The sequence below is a fragment of the Pterocles gutturalis genome, unplaced genomic scaffold (assembly GCF_000699245.1).
Source record: "Pterocles gutturalis isolate BGI_N339 unplaced genomic scaffold, ASM69924v1 scaffold16654, whole genome shotgun sequence".
NCBI lineage: Eukaryota > Metazoa > Chordata > Aves > Pterocliformes > Pteroclidae > Pterocles > Pterocles gutturalis.
Genome location: NW_010128510.1, coordinates 42 through 11,877, shown reverse-complemented (window position 1 = coordinate 11,877; position 11,836 = coordinate 42). Strand labels below are relative to the sequence as shown.

The window sequence follows — 11,836 nt, the reverse complement described above, 5'->3', positions numbered from 1 at the left end:
GCAATTAGACATTTTTTAAAAACGACATATATTTCTTTTTTCATATGTTGCACAGAATGCTGATAAAGAAGGCAGTAATTAATATGTCCTTGTTTCAGCTGAGTTTTTTCCCAGAAGAGGTTTTCTCCCGATTAACTGCAATTCACTAGTAAATGTTTATGCCTTTCTTATATTATCTGTTAAATGCAAAAATTTGAAATGCTGCACATGGGAAAATATGTAAATACTGTATGATACAAAGTTCTCTTTAACCAGAAGTGTGCAAAAAGTATTTGATCCTGTAAAATGTGGTGTTTAGCACACAAACAACGGAATGAAGATTTCAGGTGTACTCACTGACTAAACTTCTGCAAGCTTGGTGGGGAATGAGGTAAATCAAAGCTTCAAAGATTAGAGATTAATCAACTCAGGTGTCAAAGCAGGTGAGTTAAACGGACAAATAGTATATTTATGTGGGATGAGAGATTATAATTGTGGTATTTACCCAGGACAGTTGTCCTGGTTCCGGCTGGGCTAGAGCTAATATTCTTCTTAGCAACTAAAATAGCACTGTGTTTTGAATTCAGTATGGGATTCGGTATGAGAAGAATGCTAATAATATACTGATGTTTTTAGTTGTTGCTAAGAAACAAGGACTTTCCACCTTCCCATGTTTTGCTAGTGTACAGGTGCACAAGAAGCTGGGAAGGGGCATAGCCAGAGCAATGGATTCAAACTGGCCAATGGGATATTCCACATCATACAACGTCATACTCGGTATATAAATGAGAGTCAGCCAGGAAGTTGTCTCTCTTTCTTCCAAGATTGCAGTTTCAGGATTTTCTCTCCTCCAGGATAACTAGCCAGGAAAGGGCTGGGCCTCCATAAGCGGGTGGTGAGCAGTTAAACTGTGTATCACTTGTTTGTGTATTATATTATCAACATTATTATTTTAAATTTTATTTTATTTCAATTGCAAAATTATTATCTCAACCCATGAGTCTCCCTACCTTTATCCCTCCAATTCTCTCCCCCACTCCCTAGGACAAGGGAGGGTGAGCGAGTTGTGTTGATATGTAGAAACTGCCCTATTATCCAGAGAAGTAACACTGAACATCTTCACTGGTCGAAAAGAAAAAAAAACATTAATTTTTGTTACGTTAGATGGTTTGGATTGTTTGCTGGCAATAAAGCGTAAGGTTAAACCATGATATTACAACCATGATAAAAAGTGTCAAAGGTTGAAGCAATTTGTGTAGCTGATAAGAAACGTATCTTGATGCACTGATTGTTCGGGTTTAAAAATAATTAGAAACTAAATATGAAAACAAGACTATATCAGTGGTAAAGGGCACATTTAAGGGCACGGAGTCTTAATACCCTGATAATTTTGGATGTTCTACCACTTTTGGAGGGATACATTAAGCTAAAGCTCTCAGTCAGATCTGAGAGTCAGTAACTTTGGAAGGCTCGATCTATTTAATTCAGCAAAAAGACAGTGCACGATTATTACTATGGAGATAAACTACCTGATATAAAGTACACTTATTTCACCAGATGGCTGAATAAATTCAAATTAGAAATGATGCAAAACAAAAGAAGAGCAGTTAATCACTGAATCATTACCAATAGGACAGTAAATTTTCCATTTTTTCAAGTCTGGATCCTTTTCTAGAAGATATACATTAATCAAATGGAAACTATTTTGCTGTGTGTAGGGATAAACAGCTGTAAGGTTACAGTAATGTACTAGATACATGACAAGGCTCAATGTTCTGTTGGTTCTTTCTGGACTCCTGAGCAATGAATGTGAGTCACTTCAGAACAGAAAGGTAGTTAAGATGAGGGGTTAGTTTTAGGATGTCTTTCTTTACCTTCTTTAAAAAAAAAAAAAAAAAAAAAAAAAAACTACAAAAGTTTTAACCCAGCAAATTATTCGTATTACATTACTGTTACAACAGCATAGGATATTGAGGTTTTGGGTTTTTTCGTTTGTTTGTTCGTTTGTTTGTTTGTTTTTAATGAAAATAGCCTGGTTGATGATCCTCAAAGGAAAAAGACCTAACCAACCTGAAAGTCTAACAATGTTGAGAGAGAGCCTTCATGAGTCAGCACATTGCTTAAAACAACTTTATATTAAGTAAGTGAAATAACAAATTAAGGGAAATTTAAAAATACATGAATATTTGAATGTTCTAACAGAGTTAATAGTAGTATTGCATTTTAAACTTTGCTTTCCTAAGCTAACACATGGACATTTTAACAGTAAATACTCAATTTGCTAAAATCTTCATTTTATATTCAGGTGTAAGATAAAGCTAAATTATTCAAGACAACACCTCAAATAAAAAGCCACTTTCATAAAACAGATAAATGTTACAGGTTATGCCCATCTAGAACTATTACGTTAAGCATAAGCATAGAGAAAGTAATGTGAATTCCTCAAATGCCAAGCACATAATAAAAAGAAGGCAAAGAAAAATATTGACTGTTCACTACTGTTTTAAGAAGAATTTTTATTTCATCATCATTTACATTAAGAATCATCTTATCAAACATTAAGCACTTAGATGGCTAGTACTAGTTAATAAAGAATCTCTACACAATAAGTTCCTCTATAAACAATCATCTGCAATGCATTCCTATTTCTAGAGGGTGAGATGTTCCATTTTAAAAGCTGTCCAGATGCAGTACTCTCTTTACCTATTCATTCCTCTTTGCTAACATATATTAGACTAGTTGAAGTCAGATTCTTTGAAGCCCCGTTCTGAGTGTACTTGTTCCTAAGCCTTTTGTAGCTGGACCACCTATATCCTCCTTGTCCCCCATGCTAGGACATCCTGGCAGATATAGGGCAAACAGGCTGTAACATCATCTCTACGAATATCCCACATGGCAAAATACAGGCCAACAGAGCTTTCAGAGTTCCTTAGTAGATTGCAATAACAAGAGATGTGGATAAAAGATCTGGAATTTTGGTATCTGAGGAATGCAAATACACACTGATACTAATTTATCTGTAAGAAAAACAATGTAGATATAAATCATCAGAGATCTAATCAAATAAAAAGGAACTCCTCAAATAACTTTTTAGATAAAATCAGGACATATTTTGAAAACACCTGGATATGTTAATAACTTTCTTCCTGAACAGCCTCTGGCTACAATAAAAAAAAGCAAAGTTATTCCAAAGCATTACAGACTGAACACAGCCTATTTTATGCCACAAAATGAAAGGGAGAAAAACTTTAAAAAGAAAGAAATCACTGAGCCCTGGCCCAGCTATCACGCTACTTTGCTGTTCATAGTATTTCCAGCTAAAAAGATCCTCTGTCTGGAAAAGATAACCCACATTGCAGCTTTGTTAGGTTTGGTTTATATGCTACTTTTTAACTCCACTACTCCAAAGCACTTCCTCAGTTCTGCTGCCTTTTTCTCCAACTGCTGAATGTTCCATTGCCATTGTCTTTTATTTGAATGGAGTTTGTTCAGTTGACAATGCAAACGTTTTAGAATAGCATCATATCTTTTATTCTGTACCTGATAAAATAGAATAAAATTGACTTTAAATTTTTTTCAATTAAAACAGTATTTACAGAGGTATGTTCAGCTCACCTATCTCTGTCTAAGCGCAGATTCTGACATGTGACAAAGTCATTCCATGTTCACTTTATAGCTACTGAAGAGACAGAGAGACATCTAGGAGGCAATTTATCTGACTTATGTCAGATTATCTGCTCTAGGATAATCTTTCCTACTAAGGGAAGAAAAGCTGTGTCCCACTAAGAGTGTAAGCGATGAGTTCAATGTGGATATCTGCTCTCTAGATGCCTAAAATTTAAAAAAGTACATCCTACCCAAAGAGTCAGCATCTCACAGCTGTGGTGACACTTTGTACATGGAAGATTTCAGGCTCCAGAGTGAGCGGTGAGAAAGGAAGAATTTTTCACTCTTCGACAAGTGTGTTTGGGAATAAATTAAAATACAAATAAGGTAACCCAGATAATTTTTGCACTGCACCTTTTTTGCCCTCATTGCTGCCTTATGTGGAGAAGAATGCTGCTGCAGATGACCCTCTGAAGATTTGCATTCTGACGTGTAAAAGCACGAAACATTCATTACAATAAAATGGAAATAATGGGTATTCACTTAATGGAAAATTGGGCTTACTTACCCCAGTTTGAATGGCATATGAGTGGTAGTGTATAATTATTCCTGTGTCTGCTTATTGAAATATTATTACACTGTATTTACCATACACATGATGGTGTACAGCTGCATCAAAACTACAGCATTGCTAGTGACTTCCTCCAAGTCCTACTGCCTAAGTTTAATGTATAACTAACTCACTCCCTCACTAATGTTTTATAAATTACACTGCCTTCTTTTACTGGTTATGGGTTGTCTTTCTTCATGTTGCCTGGCTCTCCACTGCAATCCTTCACAACTTTTTGAGGGGTGCTTTCAGATTCACTCATCTGAATGAGTGTTTGAAGGATCTAAACATTACTATGACTGTGTCATAAGACACTGAAACATCTATGATCAATATTACCTGCTTTTTTAAGAAATATGTCTCTAGCATCATTATCGGGAACTGTCTGACACATCTGCTGAGGCAGGGCGCACCAATACCCTTCCTCGACAGAGGAGAAGGGGAGCATTGCCTTTTTTACTGGGCCTCATGTACATATAAGTTAACCATCAGAAAAAAATTGCCCACGCACTTGTGGAATCTCCAGCGCTGGGGTCCTTCAAGAACAGGACAGACAAGCATCTGTCAAGAACAATATAGCTACACGCTGATGTGAGGGCAAGAGGTCATCAGGGGAATAGATAGTCTTTTGAGCCTTCTTTTTCCTATTATTTTTATGTAACAACCTATTTTCTATTATTTGTGGATGTCTTGAATTATTCTTAATGACTGAAGCCTTGTCCCTACACAAGTAACTGCACAATGTCCTTGCAGAAAGGTTTTTCATCAATAATTTTTAACTTTACAAAATTCACCTGCTTTAGAAAGGCATTCCAAATTACATTCCTGTATGATGTGCTTAGTTGGGGAAAACTTTGTGGGAAACTAGAAATAACACTGAAGCGAAGTGGGAACACCAGGGCTGTGAGATCTCAGCCATTAACAAGGCTTCAACAGGAATTCTGTATGCATTTAAGTACGGGGCTGTATAGAGGCAGACTTAGATGAATGCTTAAAATCATTGCAAAGTCCAACAGCAAACTCATTAATGAGACATGATGATTTGCTTGTATCTGGAGGCACAGAGACCTGGGAGCTCACATACTCTTTGCAAATCTGTGAATCATAGAATCACAGAATGGTACGGGTTGGATGGGACCTTGAAAGATCAACTAGTGCCAATGCCCTACCATGGGTGAGGACATCTTTCACTAGGTCAAGCTTAAAGCCTCATCCAACCTGACCTTGAACACTTCCAATGATGACAACTTCTCTGGGCAAGCTGTTGAAGTGTTTCACCATCCTCGTTTTAAAAAAATTCTTCCTCATGCCCAATCTAAACCTACCCTCTTTCAACTGTTTAAAACCATTGCCCCTTGTCCTGTCACTACAGGCCCTGATAAAAAGTTTTTCTCTGTCTTTTTTACAAGCTCCCTTTATATATTCAAAGGCCACAATAAGGTCTCTCCAGTGCCTTCTCTTCTCCAGGCTGAACAACCCGAACTCTCTCAGCCTTTCTCCACAGGAGAGGTGCTCCAGTCCTCTGGCCATTTTCGTGTCCCTCCTCTGGACCTGCTCTAATAAGTCCATGTCTTCCCTGTGCTGGGGACCCCAGCGCTGAACACGGTACCCCTGGTGAGATGTCGCAAGAGTTCAGCAGAAGTGGAGAATTGTCTTCCTCAACATGCTGTCCACACTTCATTTTATGCAGCCCAGAACATGGTTGGCTTTCTGGGCTGTGAGCACACAGTGCGGCTCATGCCGAGTTTTTCAAGTCCTCCTCAATCCATTCATCCTCCAGTCTGTACTGATATTGGGGATCGCCCTGACCAAGGTGCAGGACCTTGCACTTGGCCTTGCTGAATGTCATAAGGTTATAAGGAGGCCAGTTACTTTTGTGCCATGCAGTGCTAGAAGCTGAGAATCCATGCAATATATAAAAGTCCTATACCAAGTGCTGAAGCCTTGAGGTGGTGTCAGTCTGAAGACTGAGAAACCTAGCTTGAGAGGCGTATGTGTGACCTACAAATCTATATTCCTGTTTTAATCAATAGAAGTCTAGCAATGCATACTATAATATCTAGAAAGACCAGATTATCCAGCTACATATGGCCAACTGAACTGATCTCTAGAATACAATAGCTGCACTGACTACACCTCCAGTGATTATACTGGGAACCTGTCTCAGTGTAGCCACCAGTATTCAAACAACCACATTTAAGTGTCAGCAGTCTGTAGCTGAATCCCACCACTGCAGCTCAATGGAACCTCAACCATGTGTCCATTGTCTCACTTTATTCCCATGCTTGGCTTTCCGAGTTGTGCTGAGGACTGCTGGGTATTATGTCTCTGCCTGTTTGTTGTCAGTTTTTATATTAAAAATCAAACTGTTTTCCAGAGAGCTCTTAACAGAAAACAATATCCTGAAAGATTTAATTTTTAAACATGCTTCCTTCTGAGACAAAAAGATCGCATAATCCAAACAACTGAAGAACAGGTTAACCTTCACTATTTAATTAAATTGATCTGATAACAAAACAGAACATTATTTTTAGGTTGCCTAATTTCACTTTGGGTTTAGAGAACTTTCTTAGGAGAATGTTACCTTGATAATAAAATATTTTCTCAGATGCTGAATAGCATAGACCTATTCTAAAGTGGCTGTATTTTGCTTTTCAGTTTAAAAATTCTCTGCTCTTCCCTGTCACGTGAAAAATTATTCTTTTTTCCTCCTCCATTTTACAATGGGCAATAGAGCTAACCTTAGATCAGTTAATCTTTATATTATCAAGCTTTGCTCATTAAATTTTGGGGCATTTATTTGAACTAACAAGATAAATGATGTGAGACTTCCAAACTAAAAACAACCTAGACATACACAGTATTTTAATAAGGAATAAAACGTAAAATATAGTTCAATTATTTAAAAGGAGAAGGTTTTAACTATTTATCAGAATTTTATCTTGGCAGCTAATTAGGAGCTGCTGTGTTATCCCTAATTTAATGTCAGCTCAATTTAGGGAGGTTCATGGGAAATCCATTTTCTTGGTGCAATTGATTCTCCCATTGATGAATTATCAGGAACCATGAGACAAGTCATGAATAATCACGTCAGCAGTGAAATTTAAAGTATTTTAAAAGTATTACAGAAATAAAAAACTGTACATTTTGCTTTACTACCATTCAGTGACCTCTTTCTTTTCAGGACGTCATTCCAAAAGTTCACAGCTCAACTCCTTAAAAGACTTAAGAAAAAATGTTCATTACTTCAATTTTTCTCATGATAGCAATTAAGTTATGAATTGCAGAAAGACTATTCAGTACGAATAATTCAATCAAGATAGCATGGTTACTGTATATACTTGAATACCGTACAGCCAGCAAACTTCATTTTCAATATATACATTCTGTCAGGGGAATGGTAATTACATTTTATTGAAATGACTCACCTCAATTTCTTTTCTAAGCTTAGCATGCTTTTTTTCCTCTTCTTCCAGCAAATCTGTTTTTTTATTGATTAATTCTTTCAATGTTGTGATTTCGCTTTTTAAAAGTGTAATTTCTTCCTGCAGATGTAAGTCAAGGTATAGAAAACCCCTCCTTAAAAAGTTGCACAGTGCATCTATTAAACTTATTAAAAATGTCACATTTTAACAATCTCACTTTATTAGAAGATGAGATAAAGATCCATAATAAACAATTTCACATTAAAATAATTAACATTATCTAAACTAATAATAGTTTAATAATTGTAATTAAAATTAAAATATAACATGGCTTTAGGTACTTAAGACATACTCTTGATCTGAAATATGCAAACAATGGCAATACAGGAATCTGAACTCATTTTGGTGGTCTTAATTTTTTTTTAATTAAACTTATTGCAAAATCAAATAATATTTAATGTAATATTTCTTTCTCACAGGGAAATACAGTGTTAACAATTCTTTGTTCATCAGTATTTAAAGATTTGCTTGTACAACCAAATTTTCATCATTTTACATGAAGAGAGTAACACCAGATTTTCAGTGATGCAAGTTGCATCAGAGTTGAAATCTCTCACCCCATTTCAACTTCATACATGCGTTTGCTCATATATGGTAAATTTTTGTGTTGAAAAATTCCTACATGGTAGTTTTTAATAAGTACTGCAATTAGGGTCATGTAAAAATAAGAGTGTTAGACTGGAATACCAAAACAAATATATTTTTCCTCTCTCCTTTTTTCTGTCACCTTCTCATCAAATCCACCTCCTGTTGGCAAATAGCTGAACTGTGGCTTGTTCCCTGACAGCAAAGCCCACAGATAGTTTGGCAATGATATAGTTTAATTTACAGCTTTGTAATTTTTTTCATTCACATTGAATGAACCTGACTTTTACAATAATATACAGATAACAACGGCTGACGATTTTTTTTACTGCATACTGAAGTCAAAATTTCTTCAATTAATGTAGCATTATAAATTATCTATATTCACCATGCTCAGTCCCTCATGAACCATAAGCATATTAGACAAAATAAGCATATTAGTTAAACTATGACAGAATTATTTAACACAAAAGGAAAAGAATCAAAAAGGAAATATAGTACCTGTACTTGTTTTATAACAGATCCTTCTGGATTCTGGAGATCACGCATTAACTCCTCTTTCTTTGTCTTTAATTCTTTAACAACAGCTTTCTTTTTAGCAAGCTCAATCATAACTGGCATTTTACTTTCCACCTCCCAAAAGAGATGTTTATGAGCCTTTATTTTATCCCGATATTCATTATTTCTTGCAAATGTCATCTCAAACTCTTCTTGTACTGTTTCTGCATCACACCTCAGCTTTAAATTTTCAGAATATAGAGCTCTGACTTGGGCCTCCAGATTTTCACAGTGATATTTTGTCACTTGTATGGCATCATCCTGAAGATATATTTCCCTTTCTGTTGTCTTTGTTTCTAACAGAATAGAACCCATTTCTTTTTCTAGTTCCTGAAACTTTGCCTGTAAAATATTTCAGTGTTCATGTAAGAATATTTTTTGAGAGGATACTAGGTATCTAGTTAAACACTGTAATTTATATTTATTCAACAGTGTCTTCTTTTTCCCTTGTTGAATGTGGTTGGAAGGGAAGATAATTAGGGTTCCATTTCCTAAAATCATCACCTTAGAGGTACAATGCAAGAATACTATCTTAGATTTCTCTCCTTAGATTGAGCCTAAAATACGAAACAAAGTATCCTTGAAATTACTTTAAATTCCTCATATTTATGAGATGCATAGGACATTACAGATCACACCCAATCCTAATGTTTGTTTAGAGAGAAAATCGGGTTAAGTCCAAATCAGACTAAAAATAACCAGATGCCAAAAATCACTTACAAACCCACACAAACATACAGATGGGTGTTTGGGGTCACAGAGCTTAACTAGCCTTGTTCTTACTGAAGTTTTTAATCCCACCTTCACCACGGTAGTATTTGAGAGCAGGATTAATCCCAGCTATTTCAACCCCCTAAGAAATATGCATCTAGTCCTAAAAAGACCTCTCCATCTTCTCACTGATGAGAAGTGGGCAACTCCAGGAAGTAGTACTTCAACCCATCGTAAGAAGTGTAAGATGGGAGGGCTGAATTGCTGCCTCAGAAATGTTTCTCTCTGATGACTATCAAGGGAGTCTAGATGACTAATACAGGCTTAACATCTGACTTGTAGGTGACGTAAACTAGCTATGATGAATCCCACACAAAGTAACAGCCAACAGAGTAGTGCATTAAATGTGAGAACTAGCATCATGATTTATGTCACCTATTATCTTTTCCGTAATGGAAGCATTACGAGTTCTATGAAATCTCTTACTCAATGTCTTGAACACATAATTAACTGTTAGGAACAAAAAGTTTCAGAGTAACTTTTAATTTGGAAATCTTGGGCTATACAGTTTTAGCAGGATTTGTATCAGTGCCAGACACCATTCACTGAGCACAGGAAGGCAAAACATCTTAATGGCAAAGATCTTCACTTTTGGAAAGGAAATTATTGTTTTATGTCTTCTGTGACATGTACACACAGGAACAGACATAAAGATTAAAAAGCAGTTCTGCATTCTGACTTTAATTTCCTAATTATTTACCTTTGCTGTTCTGCTAACATTAATGCTTGTATGGAACTTCCTAGGGCTTGGGCTTTTTTGGAAGAAGAAGGAAAAGGCGTGAAAGAGGAAGAAAATAAATGAGCTAAAGTGCATAGGGCTCTAAAGTTCTGTCGGGTTTTTTTTGAAAACAGATACCCTTATTTAAATTGTTTGATCACAAATCAATTGTTACAGCATCATCATACTATACTATGGGATGAAAGATAATTAGGAGAAAGCAAAGTGTGGCCAGTCAATTGACATTCCTAAGCCATAAAAGTTTTCACTGCTCCTTCAGAGAAGTAATCTTTGTGCAAAATTTCAAACATCAATTATTTCAGTTGTAGAGCTATTCACTGATGTTATAATTGGAAGGAACTCCACTATTTGTATTCTCCTATGCTCAAAAATGCCCAAATGCTATTGTGTCTTTCTTCAAGCTTAAATGTGTCTCAACAGAAATTTGATCTCAAAGGTTAAGTAATAATTGAAAGACTAATAAATTCTGTGAGAGATTAGAACAGAAATTATCACAGTCTTCACAAAAACTATATGTATTCAGTGTTCTACAAAATATTACTAAATGAAACCAGTATTTAATGACTATTTGGGATACCCACTTCAAACGCACAGAAAAGAAGTATTTTGTACTAAAAAAGATGCTAAAAAAAGACAGTCTGTTGAAAATCTGCCCCAAAAGGATGCTTTTAAAATATATTTTTTCAATAATTTCTTTGTAAATCACCATAAAAAAATCAAAGATCTCTAAGTTTGTATTGTGTTTTTGTGGGTTTCCTTTGTGGGTTTTGGTCAGTGTTTTGGGAGGTTTGTTTTGTCTATTTTTTCCAAATAAAAAAATCAAAGCTTCTGCTAAAACCTGCTCTAAAGAAGTCTTAGTTGTGTTGCAGCCTTCCAAATAACAATACACATACAGAGTTTGGGCTAAGCCTAAATGCCACACACAGGAACAGAACAGCTGCTTTATATTTAAATACAAACACACAGAAAAAAACGAAGTACCATCAGCTTCTCTTGTTCATAGGAATACTTTCTCATCTAATGAAAATAAATGAATTAAACTACTCTGTATAAGGTTTATTACCTGCAATTGGAAAAGAACTGTTTTGCTTTTTTCTATCTCTGATGCTTGTGAATGCTGCTGCTCTGCAACTTGTTTTACAACTTCAATTAGTGACGGAGAATTGTGCTTGGCCATCTCAGGCAAAAATGCAGAGCTGTAAGGATATTAAAATAAAAAAAAAAAAAAAGTGAACTGCTTTATCTTCATTCTGCTTAATTCCTAACTGTTAATGAAAGAGAACAACATTAAGGGCTTTCCTACGGGATCCCAGATCAACAGACATTATTTCATGTGGTTCACTTTTTATTAACAAGAACAGATCACTAATGGGTGGACGCTGAATTTTATAAAATAAACTCCTGCAATGTTATTCTGCCCATCCCGCTGGATCACCCCACCCCCCTCAATACCAAGCACGCCTGCCCCTGCGCCACACAGCCACAAACCCTCCAAAGGCTCTG

General features: G+C 35.9%; 1 protein-coding gene across 1 annotated transcript; it reads right to left on the bottom strand.

Moving 5' to 3' along the window:
• Nucleotides 1-3,354: 3,354 nt before the first annotated feature.
• Nucleotides 3,355-11,510, bottom strand: CCDC122 (coiled-coil domain containing 122). The gene is made up of 4 exons (XM_010079664.1): nucleotides 11,397-11,510; nucleotides 8,767-9,165; nucleotides 7,624-7,740; nucleotides 3,355-3,519 (listed from the first exon to the last, which is right to left on the bottom strand). Exons 1-4 carry the CDS (start codon nucleotides 11,508-11,510, stop codon nucleotides 3,355-3,357), a joined length of 795 nt encoding a protein of 264 aa, XP_010077966.1.
• Between the last annotated feature and the right edge of the window lie 326 nt (nucleotides 11,511-11,836).

What these genes read in the sequence shown, in the direction of transcription:
- CCDC122 (XM_010079664.1), bottom strand. Translation starts at nt 11,510, where the DNA reads ATGGCCAAGCACAATTCTCCGTCACTAATTGAAGTTGTAAAACAAGTT. An exon ending in CAGTTCTTTTCCAATTGCAG is followed by an intron (nt 9,166 to 11,396) that starts GTAATAAACCTT and finishes AATATTTTACAG; the next exon opens with GCAAAGTTTCAGGAACTAGA. An exon ending in CTGTTATAAAACAAGTACAG is followed by an intron (nt 7,741 to 8,766) that starts GTACTATATTTC and finishes TTACATCTGCAG; the next exon opens with GAAGAAATTACACTTTTAAA.